The sequence below is a fragment of the Hyla sarda genome, chromosome 4 (genome assembly GCF_029499605.1).
Source record: "Hyla sarda isolate aHylSar1 chromosome 4, aHylSar1.hap1, whole genome shotgun sequence".
In the NCBI taxonomy this organism is placed as follows: Eukaryota; Metazoa; Chordata; class Amphibia; order Anura; family Hylidae; genus Hyla; species Hyla sarda.
In genome coordinates, this window is record NC_079192.1 from 401,822,713 (window position 1) to 401,847,109 (window position 24,397).

Genomic DNA, 24,397 nt, shown 5'->3' on the forward strand with positions numbered 1-24,397 from the left:
TACCGGAATATCTTTATAAGTTATCGGCAATCTGCCTAAAAGGTGACAGATCATCGGTATCGGCCCTGAAAAATCGATATCGGTCGATCCCTAGTCCTGACAGCCAGAGGTTGTTCCATAGCAGTAAATGTTCTTTATTGTCACTGCCCCTTATGCATTGCTGGTATTTGTCGATGTACTGTTGCACCAGCTATAGAGCCACAGTTTGTAGATTGCTGCTTGATAGCACAACCTGCTGGGAGTTGTAATTTTGGGTCAGTTTTGGTTTTCAGCCAATCACTTACTAAGTTTTTGGTTTCAGGCCAAAATTTTTCATTTCGGTGCACCACTAGAAACTAGAGATGCGCGAACTTACAGAAATTTGATTAGTCACGAACCTCGTGGCTCGGCGGTTGCTGACTTTAGCCGGCATAAATGAGTTCAGCTTTCACGTGCTCCTATGGCTGGAAAAGGTGGATACAGTCCTAGGAGAGTCACCAGCCCACCGGGGCACCTGAAAGCTGAACTAATTTATACAGGATAAAGTCAGCAACTGCCGAGCCGCAAGGTTCGTCACAAATCGAATTTCTGTAACTTCACTCATCTCTACTAGAAACATCTGAGATGATCAGGAGAAATGGAAGACCCTCAGAGCTAAATCTCAAATGTCATAGCCAGTGGTCTGAATACTTATGTCCGTGCAACATTTTAGTTTGTTTACTTAAATGGGAACGCCGTTGGAAGATTTATTTATTTATATATAATTTTTTTTAAATCAACTGGTGCCAGAAAGTTAAACAGATTTGTAAATGACTTCTATTAAAAAATCTTAATCCTTCCAGTACTTATTAGTGGCTGTATACTACAGAGGAAATTCTTTTCTTTCTGGATTTCTTTTCTATCACAACCACAGTGCTCTCTGCTGACCTCTGCTGTCCATTTTAGGAACTGTCAAGAGCAGCATATGTTTGCTATGGGGATTTTCTCCTGCTCTGGACAGTTCCTGACGTCGACATAGGTGTCAGCAGAGGCAGAAAAGTAGTGACAGAAAAGATAAGTTTCTTCTGTAGAATAGTCACTAAGAAGTACTGGAAAGATTAAGATATTTTAATAAAAGTAATTTACAAATCTGTTCAACTTTTTGGCATGAGTTGATTAATATAATCTCAATTTCTAAAATTCTATCTTCAGGTTTTCCTTGAGTGCGGAAGCATTGCGTTTTTTTTTCTTCACAAATCGAAAGGGTCTGAAAACATTCCAAATGCATTGTATATCACACAGGTTAAAAACATTTTTCATCACTTAGTCCAGATACTTTACCAGTATTTTAGTTCTTTGGTGTATACCAATTACACAGGTTTCAGAGAAGGTAATGATGTTGGAGATCTTTGTGATTGTTTTGTCAATTTCATAAGCAATTCTTAGCATCTCAGTAGCAGAGAACATAACTTTTTTGACTTCCCTTCATATCTCTGAAGAGTTCTCGATGTGTTTTGCTTTCACACCTTACCTAGTGATATTCCTATGATATTCTTATTTGAGCCTTTTCTACATTTAACCCAGTATCATGTTAATTTTATGAATTGCATTGGTCCAAACACTTGTTTCCTATCCCTCACCCCGTCAATCTTGGTGTTATCTTCAGGTGTCCTTGTATATTCTTTTCAGGTCTATGTCCTTTAACCCTGGTACTACCTCAGTGTGGACACGTCAAGTTAGATCTCTCCTTTACGTAATGACTTGAATCCAAAAAAGTTCTACCAGTTCAAGCCAAATCTGACCTGTCTCTGCCTTCCATCTTCCCTCCTGTTCTGTCTGCTTGGCAGCACATGCGTTGTTGCTGGATCCTTACACTGTCATTTATGAGACTGTAAATAAGAAATGTAAATTTTGGTCTTATTTTTGTGTTGACTATAACTACTTGTTTTTCTACAGAATTCTGTGCCGTCTTTCTACTACACGAAGATACTTCAGTCTTCCACGTTCTCGGGACATTCTCCTTTTTATTTCTCTTCTTGCCATGAACCGGAACAATAACATGGCAAGGCCCTATTCTCAGTCTTCTTTAGGCAGAGACACGATGAACGTCGGTCCCAGTTCTAAGTTAGGTCAGACAGGCTCTCGTGGCTTTATGTCCGGTCCTTCCTCCAAAAATCTGCCATCTATATTTAATCTCGGCGGCAGAGGTCCTCCCTTACCACCTCCTCCTCCACATAGGGATGAACCCAATCAGGCCAAGATCTTGGCCAGCTTTGGTCTGTCCTCTAGGGACTTGGATGAATTGAGTCGCTATCCTGAGGAGAAGATTACTCCTGAAAGTTTACCACAACTTATTCAGCAGATTAAGAGGAGGAGGTCAGAAGACATGAGCATGTTGAGTTACAGAGAGAGAATTCCTCGAGAGCCATTGAGAGCATCTAGCAGTGACTGGGATGATGACATAAGACCCTTCAGAAGAGAGAGTTTTGATCGCTCATCTGGTCTCGACCATGTGGTCGATTATGACCATGGGAGCCGCTCTAGAGAGCCTGCTTATCGCGAAAGACTGGATTTAGATGACCACATGAGAGATCGGGAAAGGTTTAGAGAAGACCGTTACCTATCTGATACTCCTCCTTTCCGTAAACTTGGCTCGGACTTTGAGCCCATGGGCTACAGCCAACAACAAGAACGATCTGTCTTTGAAAAGACAAGAGGAATGCCATCTATTAGAAATGTTGATGATTTCCATGGACTATTGCCAAAAGAATTCCCCCATCTCTGTTCCCTCTGTGACATCCCAATACATGCTAAGAAGGTGAGTTCCTACCTCGGTAGCTTATTTTGCCCATAAAACTTTGTCAAAGCCGTAATAGATCTTATGCTTTGAGTTCACTCAGACCTTAAAGTTTTCTACTTAGAACTGGTATATTCACACAGGAGAAACATTCATACTTGGTCTGCGTAATGCGTATGTTCACCTACCAAAATCCACTTTTGTCTGCAAACTCTTCCGCTCCGTTTTCCTTTTTAAATGGCATTCCCTCTTGAGTCTTATCTGTGTTGGCAAAGTCCATAGCACATTGTTCTATATGAGTGTAATTGTTCCAAAATACTTTAACTTCCTCTTGATCCCAATCTCTATTGGAATGTATTGCACTATTCTGTATTAGATGGGGTGTGATGTCTACCTGGAGGAAACTCAACATGGTTATCGGTCGTAGAGGTCTTTAAGTCCCTCCAAAGGTTCCATGTCCCTCTGAGATCATATGTCATCAGAGCAAAATAGTAACTTACGACCTTGATAAAAACAAAACTACACAATGGGGAAGCCATCCCTATATTGATGATCGCACATTAGATGTCACTTCTACCTTCCTGTTTATAGGTTAAGTAATTTTGGGTGGGTGGCCATACTGAGGGCATTGTTAAATCCATTTTGAGCTCTCTTGGCCATGCATTCTGCTCGGTAGATTATATTTCCCATCAATTATTTTTGCTACTTTTCCAAAGGGAGAGTGTCTGTCTCTATTTCATACTTGACATAAGCCCCAAGAATTTCCCATATTTTGCACTTATTTCTAAGATGTTCCATCAAAATTTCTCATTTTACACATGGACACATTTTACAATTCCCCTTTTGTATGACTTTTTGGCTGGATGGTAATTCAGGGTCATCTCTTACATCCTTGTGTTCTACAAACGCTTTAGATTTTGAGGTGTTTTTTTTTTTTTTCTCCGCCTTGATCACCACCGTTACCTCTAGCATTGTGATCTTAAGTATGTTTCCTAATCACAACGTATCTAGATTAGGCTTCACTAAAGCGATATTTTCTATGGCATAAAGAGAAGCGAATGAAAGTGTCGGAATGATTATAGTGCTGCTTATTATGGAAACCCCTTTTCTTCTGAGATGACTACAGCATATTCACAGGTTGCCTGAGGTTCTTGCCTCGTGTCTCTCACACACACACATGCACACACACTCTTTAAAGTGTACCTGTCATTAACAAAAACATTTTATATAATGTAGATAATACCATTATATGTATATTTGTAATATATATTAATAAAAAAAATGTGTATTTTTGGGTGAAAAAATGCTGCCCCTGCAGTTTTGCCTATGTGTCTCTGAGGGAACCAAATGCAGGAAGTGAGGGCGGGACAAGCAGGGCTCTGTGCAGGCTCCTGGCTTGTCAATCATCCTGCTGTGTGAGCCGGGGGCATGTTACAGAGCCTCACTGCACAGAGCCCTGCTTGTCCACCCACACTTTCTGTATTTGGATTCCTCACAGACACATACATTATATAACTGCAGGTGCAAAAATATGCACATTTTTTAACCAATTTATATTACAAATATACACTGCTCAAAAAAAATAAAGGTAACACTTAACACAAAGTAACTCCAAGTCAATTACATTTCTGTGAAATCCCACTGTCCACTCAGGAAGAAACATTGATTGACAATCAATTTCACATGCTGTTGTACAAATGAACAGACAACAGGTGGAAATTATAGGCAATTAACAAGGAGTGGTTCTGCAGGTGGTGACCACAGACCACTTCTCTGTTTCTATGCTTCCTGGCTGACGTTTTTGTTACTATTGAATGCTGGCGATGCTTTCACTCTAGTGGTAGCATGAGACAGAGTCTACAACCCACACAAGTGGCTCAGGTAGTGGAGCTCATCCAGGATGGCACGTTAATGCGAGCTGTGGCGAGAAGGTTTTCTGTGTCTGTCAGCATAGTGTCCAGAGCATGGAGGCGCTACCAGGAGACAGGCCAGTACATCAGGGGATGTGGAGGAGGCCACAGGAGGAGTACTGCCAGAGCCCTGCAAAATTATCTCCAGCAAGCCACAAATGTGCATGTCCACTCAAACGGTCAGAAACAGACTCCATGAGGGTGGTATGAGGGCCCGACATCCACAGGTGGGGATTGTGCTTACAGCCCAACACCGTGCAGGATGTTTGGCGTTTGCCAGAGAACACAATGATTGGCAAATTTGCCACTGGCGCCCTGTGCTCTTCACAGACAAAAGCAGGTTCACACTGAGCACATGTGACAGACATGACAGTCTGGAGATGCCGTAGAGAACGTTCTGCTGCCTGCAACATCCTCCAGCATGACCGGTTTGGCGGTGGGTCAGTAATGGTGTGGGGTGGCATTTCTTTGGGGGGGCCGCACAGCCCTCCATGTGCTTGCCAGAGGTAGCCTGACTGCCATTAGGTACCAAGATGAGATCCTCAGACCCTTGTGAGACCATATGCTGGTGCGGTTGGCCCTGGGTTCCTCATAATGCAAGACAATGCTAGACCTCATGTGGCTGGAATGTGTCAGCAGTTCCTACAAGAGGAAGGCCTTGATGCTATGGACTGGCCGCCCATTCCCCAGACCTGAAGTCTATTGAGCACATCTGGGACATCATGTCTCGCTCCATCCACCACAGACTCGTCCAGGAGTTGGCGGATGCTTTAGTCCAGGTCTGGGAGGACATCCCTCAGGAGACCATCCTCCACCTCATCAGGATCATGCCCAGGCATTGTAGGGAGGTCATACGGGCACGTGGAGGCCACACACACTACTGAGCCTCATTGTGACTTGTTTTAAGGACATTACATAAAGTTGGATCAGCCTGTAGTTTGGTTTTCCACTTTGATTTTGAGTGTGACTCCATATCCAGACCTCCATGGGTTGATAAATTTGATTTCCATTGATAATTTTTGGGAGATTTTGTTGTCAGCACATTCAACTAACTATGTGAAGACGAAAGTATTTCATACGATTAGTTCTTTCAGATTTAGGATGTGTTGTCTTATTGTTCCCTTTATTTTTTGAGCAGTGTACAAATAATGGTATTATCTACATTATATAAAAAGTTTTTGTTAATGACAGGTACACTTTAATGGTAGATGCAATGGAAGCTACAGACTGAATGTAGGTGGCCACATGTTTCTGTAGCTTCCTTCCTTCACTCTTCATCTGCCTTAAAGGGATTGTCCATGATCAGGAAAACATGTCTGTCTAAAAAAAAGTTCTACATCTTTCCTCTGGTTTTGTGTAGTATTGCAGCTAAGTCTGTTACTTTAGTAGAACTAAGCAGCAGTAACAGGCACACTGAAGACAAATGTCTGTTTCTAAAAGGGTCATGTTGTTCTAATTTTGGACAACCCCTTTAACTGGCAGTACTGTTCTCCTGATGGGTAAGCACCTCCAGCTATAAGACACTTATGGCATAGCCTATGGACAAATATAATTTTCATTTGCCCACCTATTGTTACATGATTAGAGAAGGTGGTTAATTGGTGAAGTCTTAAACCTGCTCCTCATTTTGAAACATTTGTTTCCCTCCCTAGTTCTCATAACACTTGTACTGTAATACTGATGATTTCTCCTTTGTAGGGCTGGCATGAGCATATTAATGGCCCAACTCATAGAAGACATCGTATGCTGCTGCTCGAAGTGTAAGTTCAGTATTTTTGATCATGTTTGTGTTTTGTCATAAATTTCATTGCCAAAAGAAAAGAATCTAAAAGATTTATTTGTAGGAAACAGATTTCGGCGCAATTGGGACTAAAGGGGTAAAGTTTCCTTTTAAAGGGGTACTCCGCTGCTCAGCGTTTGGAACAAATGCTGGAGCCAGTGCCGGGAGTTCATGACGTCATAGCCCCACCCCCTCATGATGTCGCCCCCTCAATGCAAGTTTATTGGAGGGGGCATGACAGCCATATAAATAAAGCCGAATAAGTAAAATTTTCCAGAAGAATAAATAACTGTCTCTCTGCTGCCACCTATTGGAGGTAGTGTTCCTGCTTAGCATCACCTGACCCTTTAAAGGGAATGTCACCAAATGTGATTGAGAGAGACAATATTTTTTTTTAGAGGTTAAATTATTTTTTTCACATTTTTTTTAAATATTTTATAGTGTAGTTTTTTTCAACTCCAATGTCACCATTTTGTTGGTGTCTGAAGAGTGGTAAAGAACAGACTAGATGTCTCTTGATAGGTCACTGCTTCTCAGGGACGTCAAGAAAATGGTGCTGGCTCCCCCTTTCATTTCATCTAGCCTGTGCTATATAGTCCAGGCTAGATGAACACTTTCAGTCTTAACTTTCTTATACCCTCTGCCTGCCATAAAGCAACTGTGTAGGTGTTGTGAAGTGACACACCATAAAGATGCTACAGTAATGGCAGCCCCCAGTACACACTTTATTAATACATTAAAACTACATTGTCCTCAAACTAAATACATAAATGAAATGCTTTATCTTGAAAGAATAATCTTATTTATAAAAAATAAAAATAAAATGTCACATTCCCTTTTAAAGCACCATGGAGATTTGGCACGCGTTTCGGGTTCTTTCCCCTTTGTTAGTACAGAAGTTTCCTATGTCAAAGATTTTTGAAGACCTGTGGCCAGTTAAAAAAAAAAAAATATATATATATATATATATATATATATATATAATCGATAAATGGCTTAGGTTGCCCTGATTTCATAACCCTTTTTACAGTACGTCCTTCTGTTATCTGAGATATGGGGGTTTATATTTTAAGGGAAGTCAGATGGGTGTAAACTTAATTTTAAAAATTGGAGTGACTGGGTGTGCGTTTTACATTGAGTAACATGTATGCCTAATACACACACCCCTGAGCGTATAATCACACCCATCACCTAATAGTCACTCCCAATTAAAATAAAGTTCATGCCCATCTCAAGAATGGGAGGTTGTAACTGTAAAAAGGTATTTGATCAAGACTCCCTAAGCTTTTTAACCCCTTATGGACATAAATGTACATCCTTATTCGCTGGGACTTGGCGCACCAGGTGCTCGTATCATGCACCGTAGGTCCCCACGGCTATCAGCAACCAGGGACCCGCTGGCAATGGCAGACACTCAGATGTCTTTGGGTGTGTGTCTTTCTGAACAGCATAAAACTAGAGGAAAGGGTTACAGAGCAGGGCTACCAGACTTGCTCCCAAGAGCAGTGAGTCAGCAGAGTGAGGGAGCAATCAGTCGTCATGCACCGTGCAGGCAAGAGAAAGACACCCCCCCCCTCTGGGAAGATGAAAGACAGTGATCAGCTGTAATATACAATTTTTTTTTTTTTTTTGTGAAAGATCTGATAGAGACATAAAAATGACATGTGCATGATCATGATGAGGTACTGAGTAATATAGCAGCAGTTTTTTGTGGGATCTGACCAACGCTTTAAGTTCTGTTTAATAAGCTTAAAGTTAAAAAAGAAAACAAAGCTAATTTAGCAAAATAGTCATAAATTAAAAATGATTTCCAAGTGCTTCAGAAATGTATCCCTTATCCGCGATCTCCCATAGGAGGCCCTGAGCTGGTACAGACTCGCCCCCTCCATTCATTTCTAAGGGAAAAGGAACACTGTCTCCGCCTCTCACTTAGAGATGACTGGAGAGGGAGTGTTTCGACCAGCAGTCGTGCTGGGTACGAAACGCGCTCTAGCAGTACATTGCGGTGCCAGAAATCCTCCTGCTGATAGGGGATATATTTCTTGGCACTCGACATCTTTAAACACCGTACATATAGATGGTAAATACCATGGTTCAATAGAGGACCACTCACTCCGCTACTCGATCCAGAGGGCATCACTGTTTTCAGTCCTGTGATTAATGTTGTGTTTTAAATGTGCAGCACATTCTTACTGTCAAAATGACAAAAAACGAGAGGGAGGGCTATTGAAGGAGTACTGTAGTGGGATGTAACGAATTCCCTTATCCGTAGGATAGGGGATAAGTTAGACCACGAGGGCTCAGACCGATGGGACCCAGACACAATCTCCTGTACAGGGCCGCATGGAATACATGGAGGGGGCATGTCAGCCGCCACGTCATGGACGGAATACCCCCTTACTGCCGTTTGCCACGGCCCTATACAGGTGATTGTGAGGGGTCGCACAGTCGGACCCCCCTGCAATCTCTAATTCTCCTTAGAATGGGGATAAGTTATTCCAGTAAAAAAATATTTTTTTTTTTTTTTTTTTTAAATCAACTGGCTCCAGAAAGTTAGATTTGTAAATTACTTCTATTAAAAAATCTTAAACATTCCAGTAGTTATCAGCTGCTGAAGTTGAGTTGTTTTCTGTGACCACAGTGCTCTGCTGACACCTGTCTCGGGAACTGCACAGAGTAGGAGCAAATCCCCATAGCAAACCTCTAGTGCTTCGGACAGTTCCTGAGACAAGCAGAGGTGTCAGCAGAGAGCACTGATCAGACAGAAAATAACTCAACTTCAGCAGCTGCTAAGTACTGGAAGGATCATTATTTTTTAATAGAAGTAATTTACAAATCTGTTTAACTTCCTGGAGCCAGTTGATATTTTATTTATTTTATATATATATATATATATATATATATATATATATATATATATATATATATATATATTATATATTATATATTTTGGGACTTAAAAACTGGAGTCAGAAATTTGGAGTGTAATGTTGTTTTTTTTTTTTTATTTTAAAATCTAGATATCCAGAGTGGCGTGGACATGGAATGTAAGTATCACTAACCTGTAATATGTGTCAGTCTGTTCACATGACCATTTCTCATTGGTTCTATATCTGCAAGTAATGCCTTCTGGTTTATGGGGGATTTTGTTCTCATTTTTTGTCTAAAAGTTATAGAATAAAAATGAATATATTTTGCAGGGGGGAGAATTTCATGCTGCAGCAGTCTACGAATCATGCACCAGGAATATTGGGACCACCGCCGCCAAAATCCTTATTGTCTATGGGGGGCGCACCTGATGGAAGACATGGACCCCCAAGGCCTCACCTAGGTGTGTAAGACTTGACTAACTTAATTGCCCTGTGACTCTTTATAGCAATCTGGGAGCCTTCTGCTGTTGCAAAACTACAACTCCCAGCATGCCTGGACAGCCGAAGGCTGTCCAGGCATGCTAGGATTTGTAGTTTTGCAACAGCTGGAGACACCCTAAAGGCAGCTTTAATGCTTAAAAGGGTCCTCTTCCCCTAGACATCTTAAACCCTATCTAAACGATGGGGGGGATGAGATGTCTGATCGCGGGGGTCCAGCCTCTGGGACCCCCTACAATCTCTGTGCAGCTCCTGGCTTTCTGAACATTGGTTTAAGAACGCTTGGTGTGGGCCGCTGTGGTTGACCCCACTCCCCCTCCATTCAAGTTTATGGTAGGGGGCGTGGTGTGACACTACGGCCAACCCAACCAAGCGTTCTGAACAATAATGTTCAGATCGCAGGGGTCACAGATGCCCCATCCCAGCGATCAGACATCTTATGCCTCTATCTTTTGCACAGGGGATAAGAGGTCTGGTGGCGGAGTAAATTTTCCCTGTGGTGGTGCATTACGTTACTGTACATTCTTGTATTTCAGGAATGGAAGATCTTGGCCCAAGACGTGGTCCGAATAGAATGGTAAGCGCAACTTTAGTTTAAGGGACTCTTCTGCCACTTTCTCTTTCACCCAGTCTATCGTGGGGAGGCACTTCAAAATGCTCAGCAGAACTAATGCTAAAGCAGCTATCCAGCCCCAATTTAGGATTAGGTGTGTGTTTTCTTCTAATGGGCATGATGCCTGCCGAGTGTCTGATCACGCTTAAAGGGGTACTCCGCCCCTAGACATCTTATCCTCTATCCAAAGGATAGGGGATAAGATGTCTGATTGCAGTGGTCCTGCCACTGGGGACCCTCGCGATCTCCCTGCTGCACCCGGCGTTCATTTAGAGCTATGGATAGGGGATGAGATGTCTAGGATCCGAGTACGCCTTTAACCCCTTCCCGACATTTTATGTACAGGCGAGTCGTAATTTTGGTTTGAGTATGGAGGACGTTCAGGAGGTAAACATGCTCCATACCAAATTAGTGCTGAATGCTATACCCAGCTGTTAGTGACCAACAGTGGAGATCCAACTTAGGCTGGGTTCATACTACGGTTCCCGTATATGGCTGGGAGGAGGGGTGGGCGGGGCTTAATCACGGCGCCCGCACTCAGCCGTATTCGGGAACCATAGTTAATGTATGTCTGAGCCAACCGGAGTGAACCGCAGCCTCCGGTCGGCTGCTTTTTCGGCCGTATGCGGTTTCCCGACCGCAGGCAAAAACGTGGTCGACTATATATAGATATATATATATATACATATACACACATACATATACATACACACAGTTTTGCAACATCTGGAGGTCCGCAGGTTGTAGACCACTGTTAAAGGAAGTTGTACTCACTGTACAAGTTGTACTCACTCCCCGCAGCTCCGGACCAGTCACCGCTGCACTGGATGTCGCTGTCCCCGGGGTGTCCCCGATGCTCCGGCAAGGCCTCTGCTTCCCCGGCATCCTCGCTCTCCTTCGCCGCCATCACGTCGCTACGCACGCCGCTCCTATTGGATGACAGGATGGCATGCACAGCTACGCGTTGACGACGATGGAGAGCGCCGACGATGTAGGGGATCCCGAAGAGGGCGCGCCGGAGCCCCGAGGACAGGTAAGAGACATCACCGGAGCTCACGGGGCACCGTAAACGGCTATCCTGCAGGAGCTGAAGCAGTCAGCGCTGCCTGATAGCCGTTTATGCGATGGCCCCGACATAAAAAAGCATCGTATGTTGATTCTGCCTTCAACATGCGATGGCCTCTGAGAGACCATCGTATGGGGAAATGATCGTATGTCGGGGCCATCGTAGGTCGGGGGGGTCACTGTATCTAGCTAGCTATCTAGGTAAACACTAGTGTAGAGAAAACTGCATTATCCTGGTCCCTGGGCATCTCGTTTCTTCTTATGTTCAGGGTAGAGGTCAGGACAATTCTGTATCAAACCACTAGAAAAAGAAATGGAGGCATTTAAACATATAAAATGTTTAAAGCTTTATTGGTATATTTTACATTAAAAAGGAAGAATTCTACCCAATGGGGATAAAACCAAACGAGTGCCGCTCAGATGTCACAACCACTGCCTCTATACATCAATAGTAACAAAATAAGCGATCACCCCAAAGCGGCGTTTCGGCAAACCTTTGAAAAGTAAAGCTTTATATATTTTGTGATTAAAACTGTTTAAATGCCTCCATTTCTTTTTCTTGTGGTTTGATATGCATTTGGGAGATTTATATAGCGATCTCTATTGGGCGGGTATGTATAACTTACACTTAGTAATGATACTTGCCTAGATACCCACCTTAATTCTGTTCTCTCTCTAAACAGGGAGGCGGAAGAGTTGTTCATATCATAAACTTTGAGCGTGGCCGGAATCTGAAGAACCAGCTTCTCAGACTTGCAGAACCTTTTGGGGAAATCACCAATTATCTGATCTTGAACAAAATGAATGAGGTATGTATGGTTGGGAGTGGGGGGGGAAATAACTTATCTGCTGGTAGAAGTGTGTTACCAGTTTGCAATGGCTGCCTGTACGTGATCTAACTAGATAAATTACCTTACATGTCTTGCATAGGTATTAGAGATGAGCGAACTTCCAGTAAATTCGATTCGTCACGAACTTCTCGGCTCGGCAGTTGATGACTTTTCCTGCATAAATTAGTTCAGCTTTCAGGTGCTCCCATGGGCTGGAAACGGTGGATACAGTCCTAGGAGACTTTCCTGGGAATGTATCCACCTTTTCCAGCCCACCGGAGCACCGGAAGGCTGAACTAATTTACGCAGGATAAGTCATCAGCTGCCGAGCCGAGAAGTTCGTGACGAATCGAATTTACTGGAAGTTTGCTCATCTCTAATAGGTATAGTAGGCTTTAAACTGAACATTTGGTACTAGATCCTGTTGCTAACCTTTTTATTTATTTTTTCCCTTCAATTTAAAGGCATTCATTGAGATGTCCAATGCAAATGATGCTATGGCTGTAGTTGATTATTACAGTACAAGTCAAGCCATTGTTATGGGAAAGCCTGTCCGCGTCCACTTGTCTCAAAAGTATAAACGTATTAAGGTAAGCTCTCGCCTGCAAAAACTGCTCCACCATAACCTATCATATGAAAACCATGTCTAGTGCATCGTGTGGGCATGAATATGTGGGACTGTACCTGGTTTATTCTGTGTTGGCAAATGGGTGGTAACATCTAGAGATGAGCGAACTTACAGTAAATTCTATTCGTCATGAACTTCTCGGCTCGGCAGTTGATGACTTACCCTGCATAAATTAGTTCAGCTTTCCGGTGCTCCGGTGGGCTGGAAAAGGTGGATACAGTCCTAGGAAAGAGTCTCCTAGGACTGTATCCACCTTTTCCAGCTCATGGGAGCACCGGAAAGCTGAACTAATTTATGCAGGAAAAGTAATCAACTGCCGAGCTGAGAAGTTCGTGACGTATCGAATTTACTGTAAGTTCGCTCATCTCTAATAACATCCAGTTTTCAATGAATTCACACACTTCCTGGTGAGATAAGTTAAGGGGGGGGGGGGGGTGTTATACCTCTTTTAAAATGTACTTGTCGTCAACAAAAACTTTATATAGTGTAGATGATACAATTATGTTTATTTGTAAAATACATTGGTTAAAAAATGTGTATATTTATGGGTGAAAAAAAAATGCTGTCCCTGCGGCTATTGCCTGTGAGGAGTCCGAATACAGAAAGTGAGGACAGGCAGGGCTCTGTGCAGGCGCCCGGCTTGTCAGTCATCCTCATATAAGGTATTTTAATGCATTTGAAGCATTAAAAAGATGGATAACTTCTTTAAAATCTGACTGTTTTTTTAAATATTGTACATTTCTTCAGAAATTAGAACAGAAGCCTGACACACAATCTGATCAGAAAAAGACAGAACCCGGCCGCGTTGTTCATCTTAGTAGACTACCCAGTTATGGCTACAAAGATGCTGCACTCCTTAAGCTTGCCGAGAACTTCGGGAAAGTGAAGACCTATATTCTGATGAGAGTCAGAAACCAGGTGAGGTTACAGAAGGGACTCATTGTGTAGGTGTCTTTAGGCCAGTGTTTCCCAATCGGAGTGCCTCCAGCTGTTGCAAAACTACAACTCCCAGCATGGCCGGACAGCCTTTGGCTGTTCGGGCATGCTGGGAGTTGTAGTTTTGCAACAATTGGAGCCACCCTGGTTGGGGAAACTGCTTTAGCCTTTACTGCTAAGACATTAAGTCACTTTTTTTTTTTTTTTTTTTTGTTTTTTAGGCTTTTATTGAAATGGAGAAGGCGGAAGATGCTCAGAACATGGTAAAGCAGTGTGAGATAGTCCCTCTGGTGTTCCACGAAAGAACTTTGAAAGTTGACCTGTCGGAAAGATACAAGAAGCTTGTTTTAAGGGTAAGCATTGCAGTGTTGCAGAAAGATTCACTTAACTATTGGAATATTTAGCCATGTTAGAGCGGTTATCCGGGGAAAAAACAGAGATAGATATATATAGCGAGAGAGAGATTTATTTTTTTTGCAATGTTATAGCTCCCATAGGGGGCTATAACACTGCACACACTGATCTTACATTGTTCAATGGTTTCTCATAGGAAAGGATTCTGCCGCTTGACTGCTCATGCCTGGATCTCAGGCACTGACCAGTCATTCGGCGATCGGACACCAGGAGTCAAGGTAGGAGACCCTCCTTGTGTCCCAGAGCTGTTCGGGATGCCGCGATTTCGCCACGGACATCCCGAACAGCCCCCTGAGCTAACCGGCAGTGATTTACTTTCACTTTGAATGCCGCGTCTAAAGGGTTAATGGCGCACGGCACTGCGATCAGTGCTGCGCGCTATTAGCCATGGGTCCCGGCTGTTGTTAGAGAAAGGGAAAGGACTCGGAACGTACCGGTACGTCCTTGGTCCTTAAGAGGTTAATAGTTCAGGCATTTACGCACGCGGCAGTGACACGTAATCACATTTATTCTTTTTTTTTTTATTGCCACTTTTTACTTGCTACCCGTAGCAACCGGGACCCACAGGGTTTAACCCGTTCTCCGCTCGTGAGAATGGTTTAAACCACGTTAGCGGGACTCAGGAGTAGTTACGCCATGAGTCCTTAAGTGGTTAATGGGGTAATCCGCCCCTAGACATCTTATCCCCTATCTAAAGGATAGGGATAAGCTGTCTGATCGCGGGGACCTCCGATATGTGGGGCGGAAGCTTGTGATGTCATGGCCACACCCCCTCAATGCAAGTCTATGGGAGAGGCGTGGTGGCAGTCACTCCCCCTCCCATAGACTTGCATTGAGGGGGTGTGGCCATGACATCAGTAGCCTCCAGCGCTGTTACCAGACGCTCTAAATGAACGCTGTGCAGCAGGGAGATCACCAGCGGCGGGACCCCCCGCGATCAGACATCTTATCCCCTATCCAAAGGATAGGGGATAAGATGTCTAGGGGCACAGTACCCCTTTAAAGACCATTTCCATATATATATATCTCTGTGCAGGCATTTACCTTACCCATGCCCTTACACCAGGGGTTTGTAGGAAGCTCGCATGATATTGGCTTCCACTGTATTCTTCTTCCCAAAAATCTACATAGCCCTCTGCGTAGCCATTAATGTGTAAGAAAAGAGCTTCTGAGGTTCCCCATTGTGAGCTCCGTGTCACAGCAAAGACAGACAGGAATGTCCATGGAGTGGGGTCCGAATTGTAGGTTGTGTTTTTTTTTTTTTTTTTTTTTTTTTTTTTTTTTTTTATGCTGCAGCTTTCTTTACACTGTTTTTCTTTCCAGATCCCAAACAAACTTATTGACCAGAAAGAAAAGAACCGGTAACTATTCCTCTTTTGTATGTTTATTTAATCCCGGGTACATCTGCATAGATTTTCTATATTTTCCTCTTAATTTCTTATTTACGGTTATGATGAAATGTTTGCAGTTACCAAATACTGTGGTTGGGATTGTACTCTTGAAATTTTTTTTTTTTTTCCTGCTGCCTCCCTCCCACAGTTTTTGCATTTAGAAATCTTGCCTAATATATATTGGCCACGGACATAGAATAATTTGGCAGATGGCTACTGTCTGACTTTTCACTATATCTCCAGACAACAGGGGTACTCCGGAGGAAAAGATTTTCACATCAACTGGTGCCAAAAAGTTAAACAGATTTGTAAATTACTTCTATGTAAAAATCTTAATCCTTCCAGTACTTATCAGCTGCTGTATGCTCCACAGGAAGTTGTGTAGTTCTTTCCAGTCTGACCACAGTGCTCTCTGCTGACACCTCTGTCCATATCTGGAACTGTCCGGAGTAGTAGAGGTTTCCTATGGGGATTTGCTCCTACTCTGGACAGTTCCTGACACAGCAAAGGAAACTGGACTGAAAAGAACTACACAACTTCCTTTTGTAGCATACAGCAGCTAAGTACTGCAAGGATTAAGATTTTTACATAAAAGTAATTTGCAAATCTTTGTGACGTGAAAAAATACTTCATCTCACCTCTACTGCCAGAAAAACTGTGCACAGATTGGTGTGAACAAACTCCGGAATAGCCTGCAAATAATAGCGAAAGTCCCTCTGACCTGGAATATCTTCTTTGGCGCCCATTTGCTGTCTATTTAATATCCATTTTTATTTTTCCTATATACATCTGCAATCTGAAGAAGGGATATGCTGATCCTGAAACGCGTCATTGCCTGCATGCTTTTTAAAATAGTTTTATTATTACATTTAAATAAACTATTTTACTGTAACCTACGTCTTCCCTGAACCATCTTTGGACCGAGCAGCGCCGGATACAAGGGCCTTCTTTTTCTCCTTCCTCTTTATTTCAAGACCACCACGACATAACAGGATTAACCCCTTAAGGACGCAGGACGTAAATGTACGTCCTGGTGCGGTGGTACTTAACGCACCAGGACGTACATTTACGTCCTGTGCATAACCGCGGGCATCGGAGCGATGCCCGTGTCATGCGCGGCTGATCCCGGCTGCTGATCGCAGCCAGGGACCCGCCGGCAATGGCCGACGCCCGCGATCTCGCGGGCGTCCGCCATTAACCCCTCAGGTGCCGGGATCAATACAGATCCCGGCATCTGCGGCAGTGCGCGATTTGAATGAATGATCGGATCGCCCGCAGCGCTGCTGCGGGGATCCGATCATTCATAACGCCGCACGGAGGTCCCCTCATCTTCCTCCGTGCGGCTCCCGGCGTCTCCTGCTCTGGTCTGTGATCGAGCAGACCAGAGCAGAAGATGACCGAAAACACTGATCTGTTCTATGTCCTATACATAGAACAGATCAGTATTAGCAATCATGGTATTGCTATGAATAGTCCCCTATGGGGACTATTCAAGTGTAAAAAAATTTTCAAAAAAATGTAAAAGTAAAAAAAAAGTGAATCCCCTCCCCCAATAAAAAAGTTAAATGTCCGTTTTTTCCTATTTTACCCCCAAAAAGCGTAAAAATTTTTTTTTATAGACACATTTGGTATCGCCGCGTGCGTAAATGTCCGAACTATTAAAATAAAATGTTAATGATCCCGTACGGTTAACGGCGTGAACGAAAAAAAAAAGTCCAAAATTCCTACTTTTTTAATACATTTTATTAAAAAAAAAAAATTATAAAAAATGTATTAAAAGTTTTTTATATGCAAATGTGGTATCAAAAAAAGTACAGATCATGGCGCAAAAAATGAGCCCCCATACTGCCGCTTATACGGAAAAATAAAAAAGTTATAGGTCATCAAAATAAAGGGATTATAAACGTACTAATTTGGTTAAAAAGTTTGATTTTTTTAAGCGCAACAATAATATAAAAGTATGTAATAATGGGTATCATTTTAATCGTATTGACCCTCAGAATAAAGAACACACATCATTTTTACCATAAATTGTACGGTGTGAAAACGAAACCTTCCAAAATTAGCAAAATTGCGTTTTTCGTTTTAATTTCCCCACAAAAATAGTGTTTTTTGGTTGCGCCATGCATTTTATGATATAATGAGTGATGTCATTACAAAGGACAACTGGTCGCGCAAAAAACAAGCCCTCATACTAGTCTGTGGATGAAAATATAAGAGTTATGATTTTTAGAAGGCGAGGAGGAAAAAATGAAAACGTAAAAATTAAATTGTCTGAGTCCTTAAGGCCAAAATGGGCTGAGTCTTTAAGGGGTTAAAGTAACGCGTTTCAGACTGTCTTGCCAGCCTTACTCATACATGGCAAGATCGGCTGAAACGCGTTACTTTTATCCTGTTATGTCGTGATGACTTGAAATAAAGAACTTTTATTGCACAAGCATTTGCGCCGGCCTTCCGCTATAATTGACAAATTGAGTGTTGCTCTATTGCAGTGTTTTTCAACCTGGGTGCCTCCAGCTATTGCAGAAACAAAAATTTCCAGCATTCCTGGATAGCCTTTGGCTATCCAGACATGCTGGGAGTTGTAGTTTTGCAACAGCTGGAGTCACGCTGATTGGAAAACACTGCTCTATTGAATGATTTGTCATTGGTGTTTTTTTTTTTTCTTAATTTTTTTTCCAATTAATATCATAGGAAGAGGGGTCATTCTCCAGATGTCAAAGAGGGTGTCAAGGGGAAGCAGAAAAAGACCGAGGGTGCGGAGGAGACAACCGGTGATGAAGATCAGGCTGGAGACGTCACCACCGATGACACCGTTCACACCTCGGAGGAGACAGATCAGAAAGACTTGGTGTCCGATTCATGTGAACCTGAGCTTGTTGAGGAGGAAGAGGAGGAACCCGAGGAGGTTGATGAGGAGGAAGCTGCAGCTCGTCTGGAAACCAATAGCTCTGTGGCAGACGATGAAGAACAAGATGTATCTGGGATGGAAGAAAAAGATGCAGAAGACGAAGACCAAACTGAGGCACAGGAACCGGAACCTTCTGATCCTTCTGACGATGTAGCTGAGGAGAAATTGAAGGTATGTAGAGTAGATGCTGTAGTTCAGTATTTCCCTACCAGGGTGCCTCCAGCTGTTGCAAAACGACAACTCCCAGCATGCCCGGACAGCCAAAGGCTGTCCGGGCATGCTGGGAGTTGTCGTTTTGCAACAGCTGAAGGCACCCTGGTTGGGAAACACTGCTGTAGATATTAAATGGATAGCGAACATTTAGTTCAAAGCTGGCCAGTGGGGTACCCCTTTAATGTTAGAGAGCCCATGGTAGGGTTAGGGAGCTCTGCAAAGGGAGTGTAGTGGTCCAGCTTGTCCATGCATCACACTACAGTGCATACTAATGTGTTGTATGATCTGCCTAGATATGAGATGAAACATTTCTTTAAATGTCGCTGACCTGCTTGTTTTCAGAGAGAATCCAAGTTTTCTGGGAACATAGATGACTTTGTCACGCTGGATGAGGTCGGTGATGAAGAGGATACAGATAAGGTGAAAGCCGCTGTTGTTGGGAAGCCGGCAGGTAAAAGATACAGCAGTTCATTCATGGCCAGCACAAGTGCGGAAGAAGCGGAGATGGAAAATTATGCAGAGCCGGAAGATAGGGAGACCTGCAAACCAGCCGCGAAATCCGAGAGTGCTCCGGCCCAAGAAAGCACAGCGGAAACCAGCACCATCCCAGAACTGGCGAAGGATTATGATCTGCCCCTGTTTGAACCCAACAGGCCTATTGGTAAGTACATGTAGGTCAGTTTTTAGAAGACAAAAGCTTCATGTACATTTGTTCCTGTAAGTCTGTACTTTGTGCGCAGCAATACTGAGGAAGGATCATTACATCTATGGGGGACAAAGTGAATTCCCATCACGACATAGGAGTTGCGGGAAATAAACCGTACGTTTCTCATGTACAAACCTTTTTTGTTTTTGTTTGTTCTTTAAGGAGTCGGCTTTGTGGTACCCAAGACCGGCTTCTACTGCAAGCTGTGTTCATTGTTCTACACCAATGAAGAGGTGGCAAAGGTTACCCATTGCAGTACCTTACCCCACTACCAGAAACTGAAGGTTAGTTGTTACATTTTGGTCCTTTTCAGACATTTTATAACAGTGTGGCAGTAGTTTGAGGCTCGCCTTCTCCTGTTTTGGCAGATCCTTGGATTGCTTAGTTTTGTCTAGACCAGCGGTCTTCAAACTGTGGCCCTCCAGATGTTGCAAAACTACAACTCCCAGCATGCCCGGACAGCCAACGGCTGTCCGGGCATGCTGGGAATTGTAGTTTTGCAACATCTGGAGGGCCACAGTTTGAAGACCGCTGGTTTAGACAAAACCTTGACGACAACCTATTGTGAAACACTTGGATAAATACTCCTAAGCAAACCAGATCTTAGTGCCCAACATTAAAGGGGTATTCTAGGGGGGAATTTTTTTTTTTTTTTTATATATCAACTGGCTCCAGAAAGTTAAACAGATTTGTAAATTACTTCTATTAAAAATCTTACTCATTCCAATAATTATCAGCTGCTGAAGTTGAGTTGTTTTCTGTCTGGCAACACTGCTCTCTGCTGACATCTCTGCTTGTCTCGGGAACTGCACAGAGTAGAAGAGGTTTGCTATGGGGATTTGCTTCTAAACTGGGCGGTTCCCGAGACACGTGTCATCAGAGAGCACTAAGACAGAAAAGAACAACTCAACTTCAGCAGCTCATAAGTACTGAAAGGATTAAAGGGGTACTCCGGCGCTTAGACATCTTATCCCCTATCCAAAGGATAGGGGATAAGATGCCTGATCGCGTGGGTCCCGCCGCTGGGGACCCCCGTGATCTTGCACGCAGCACCCCAGTTAAAATCAGTCCCCGAAGCATGTTCGCTCCGGTTCTGATTACCGGCGACCACAGGGCAGGCGGTGTGTGACGTCACCCCTCCGCCCCCGTGTGACTTCACGCTCCGCCCCTCAATGCAAGCCACAAAATAAATTTTTTTTTTTCTAAAAAGCGGTTAAGATAAAGGGTTCCTTGAAAAAATATATACATATATACACACACATACATGTGTGTATGTATATAATATAGTCTCTACAGGTCTCTCATCCTCAGCCAAGCCAGAACACCCTGCTCTGTACTGACTAGGAGGCAAGCACCCCGAAACAGCTGTCTGCAGATGGGTGCTCTTCCCTTCTGGGGAGAACTGTCTTGGCATAAATCTCAAGCAGCTTCTGAGACTTCGTAACCGGAGCCAGAGCTGATCACAGAGCACGCTACCTTTATATGGTGGCGTGATGAGAAACTTTGCATGCATATATATATATATATATATATATTGTGTGTATATATCGATAGATGGATATATTAAATGTCTGTTTTTTTTTTTTGTTTTTTTTTTCCAAGGAACCATATATCTTATCCAGGGAAAGATGTTAGATATGGAAAATCCAGAAATGGTAAAATCCTGTTTTCGGGCCTGGATTTTTATGGGATTAAAGGGGTTCTCTGGTGCTTACACATCTTAACCCCTATCCAAAGGATAGGGGATAAGATGCCTGATCGCGGGAGTCCCGCCGCTGGGGACCCCCAGGATCATGCACGCGGCACCCCGTTTGTAATCGGACCCGGAGCGTGTTCGCTCCGGGTCTGATTGAGGTAGACCGCAGGGCCGGCGGCGTGTGACGTCACGCCTCCGCCCCCGTGTGACATCACGCTCCGCCCCTCAATGCAAGCCTACGGGAGGGGGCATGATTACAAACGGGGTGCTGCGTGCTTGATCGCGGGCATCCCCAGCTGCGGGACTCCCGCGATCTGGCATCTTTGGATTGGGGATAAGATGTGTAAGTACCGGAGAACCCCTTTAAAAGCAGGTTTGGTAGAGGGGCTTTTCTTGACCACTTCAGGGTTCCAGACTAGCCCAGATCACAGGTGCACACTGGCAGAGGATGACCCCAGAAGCGTGTGCTGCTCAGCCATAGGACAAAGAGAAGCAGGGGGCACCATGACCCCAAACATTGTGCACTGCACTTCTGAGCTCAACAATAACTTTTCTCCAGTTGCAGCGCATGACTGGCCTGTGAGCCCCATAGTAGAGAAAGCCGAGCCGCAGAAAATGCTTGCCTGATATCCTGTGAAGTCCCGCCAGGGGCAGGAATTGGCCAGAAGGTCAGCACTAGAGATGAGCGAACTTACAGTAAATTCTATTCGTCACGAACTTCTCAGCTCGGCGGTTGCTGACTTTTCCTGCATAAATTAGTTCAGCTTTCAGGTGCTCCCGTGGGCTGGAAAAGGTGGATTCAGTTCTAGGAAAGAGTCTCCTAGGACTGTATCCACCTTTTCCAGCCCACCGGAGCACTGGAAAGCTGAACTAATTTATGCAGGATAAGATATCAACTGCCGAGCCGAGAAGTTTGTGACTAATCAAATTTACTGTAAGTTCGCTCATCTCTACACACCGCACTAAAAAAATTCTTCATACTTTACATTTTTGTATTTATATTCTATGTATTTTATTTATTTATTTTTTTCTCTTCTAGAAACTTCGCAACAAGATGTCGGCGAGTCCAGCGAAGAAAAACTAAAAGCCGCACGAAAACGCACACACACAAAATACTTGTTTAATTTGTTCTGTTTAGTTTGCGACATGAAAAAGCCGAGGCTTTATATGACGGCCTGCCAGGTAAATAGTATCTGGGCAGCAATGTCATTTTGGTCTTTGACCTGTAGTCGGTTTACACATCCTAAACGCTGCTCTATTTAAGGGAGGGCAGCCTCTTCCTAGACTCCTCATCTGACCGCTACGTGGCTTTGGCGAGATCTTGACGTTGTTGCCCAGCGGGGTGTTAGGCCCTGGCATTCTCGTCATGCGGCGTTGGCTAAATGTTTCTATGTTTTTAATAGACTTTAACTGCGATTTCTGTGACTTTATTTTATTTTATTTTTCTCCTGAATTTTTGTTTTAAAGACCAATAGATGTTTTTTTTTTGATTGTTTAATCAGTATATAACAAAGCTGTCAATTCTTATTCTTACTGGAAAACCAAAAAGGGTCGTCCATATGTCACCCACTCTCCAAACCACTGTTTCCCAACCAGGGTGCCTGCAGCTGTTGCAAAACTTCAACTCCCAGCATGCCCGGACAGCCTTCGGCTGTCCGGGCATGCTGGGAGTTGTAGTTTTGCAACAGCTGGAGGCACCCTAGTTGGGAAACACTGCTCTAAATATACAAAGCGGCATGCAACCATTATAACAACCCACTTATGTCTACAGTGTGGAAAATCAGCTTCACTGGTGAGACAGAATATTTACAAATTTTTTATTTTAAATTTTTTTTATTTTTTTTAAACACTACCTACTGTCCAAGACTTACAAGAGCCTTCCTTTCTGCTTGTACTGCCTTTGATAACGCTCCCCATTCCTGTACTCTGGCACTTCACTGTTTTATATTGGTTACATCGGGCGGCGTCATAGCAGCCAATCAGGTCTCCCCTTCTTGAGCCTGTGCTAGAGGGTAAAAGACAGATTCCGGTTGGTTGATATGGAGCAATGCGTTAAAAAGGGGTACTCCGGTGGAAAACTTTACTTTTTTTTTTTTAATCAACTGGTGCCAGAAAGTTAAACAAATTTGTAAATGACTTCTATTAAAAAATCTTTACCCTTCCAGTACTTTTTAGCAGCTGTATATGCTACAGAGGAAATCTTTTTTTGAATTTCTTTTTTTTGTCTTGTCCGCAGTGCTCTCTGCTGACACCTCTGTCCGTGTCAGGAACTGTCCAGAGCAGCATAGGTTTTTTTTCTCCTGCTCTGGACAGTTCCTGACACGGACAGTGGTGTCAGCAGAGAACACTGTGGACAACACAAGAAAGAAATTCAAAAAGAAAAATTTCAATTTCTTTGTCTTGTCCACAGTGCTCTCTGCTGACACCACTGTCCGTGTCAGGAACTGTCAAGAGCAGGAGAAAATCCCCCATAGCAAACCTATGCTGCTCTGGACAGTTCCTGACACGGACAGAGGTGTCAGCAGAGAGCACTGTGGACAAGACAAAAATACAATTCAAAAAGAAAAAAAAATTCCTCTGTAGCATACAGCTGCTAAAAAGTACTGGAAGGGTAAAGATTTTTTAATAGAAGTAATTAACAAATTTGTTTAACTTTCTGCCACCAGTTGATTTAAAAAAAAAAAAATTCGACTAGAGTTCCCCTTTAAGCGTTATTATGGAGAGGCTTTTACTAATGCATCCTCTGACATTTCGAGAGTGCGCTAGGCTATGTTCGTGTGTTTCATGATTTTTTTTCAGGAAAGGCTGCGTTTTAGTATTACGTGTTTGGGATTGAGCAGCAATGCCGGATGGATCCCATGGCCAAAAGTGACACTGTAGGGGAAGAAATGGACACTTATTGTTGGTTCCCACCTCTTGATCAATATCAGATTGGTTGGAGCCGAACCTCGCACCTCCGCAGTCAGCTAACTGAAGGGACAGTGGTTCTCTAGCAGGTATAGTTCCATACTTCCATTAGAAGGCGCTGTACCTCGTATTGTTGCTCTTTATAGCTTAGGCTGTGTTCACATCATGATTGATGCCTCCAAGGATAAGCAGATGGCGACATACCTGTGCATTCATTTCAATGGCATGAGCGTAGTCAGCTAGTGACTACGTTCAGGTCATTTTCCCAACCTAT

General features: G+C 43.4%; 1 protein-coding gene across 3 annotated transcripts in view; it reads left to right on the forward strand.

The window, feature by feature from the left end:
• MATR3 (matrin 3) overlaps positions 1-22,851 on the forward strand; it is a 34,182-nt gene extending 11,331 nt beyond the window's left edge. For 2 of the 3 annotated variants that reach the window (XM_056517365.1, XM_056517363.1), the window contains exons 2-14: positions 6,364-6,425; positions 9,466-9,492; positions 9,646-9,776; positions 10,350-10,390; positions 12,175-12,300; positions 12,786-12,911; positions 13,697-13,867; positions 14,107-14,238; positions 15,623-15,660; positions 18,385-18,772; positions 19,157-19,475; positions 19,683-19,804; positions 22,256-22,846. In XM_056517365.1, the coding sequence (XP_056373340.1) occupies positions 6,364-6,425; positions 9,466-9,492; positions 9,646-9,776; positions 10,350-10,390; positions 12,175-12,300; positions 12,786-12,911; positions 13,697-13,867; positions 14,107-14,238; positions 15,623-15,660; positions 18,385-18,772; positions 19,157-19,475; positions 19,683-19,804; positions 22,256-22,300 (1,728 nt within the window). In that variant the 3' untranslated portion in view covers positions 22,301-22,846. Of the gene's footprint in view, positions 1-1,914; positions 2,777-6,363; positions 6,426-9,465; positions 9,493-9,645; positions 9,777-10,349; positions 10,391-12,174; positions 12,301-12,785; positions 12,912-13,696; positions 13,868-14,106; positions 14,239-15,622; positions 15,661-18,384; positions 18,773-19,156; positions 19,476-19,682; positions 19,805-22,255 lie in introns of all 3 variants that reach the window. The other variant, XM_056517362.1, reaches the window with a different exon arrangement.
• Positions 22,852-24,397: the final 1,546 nt, after the last annotated feature.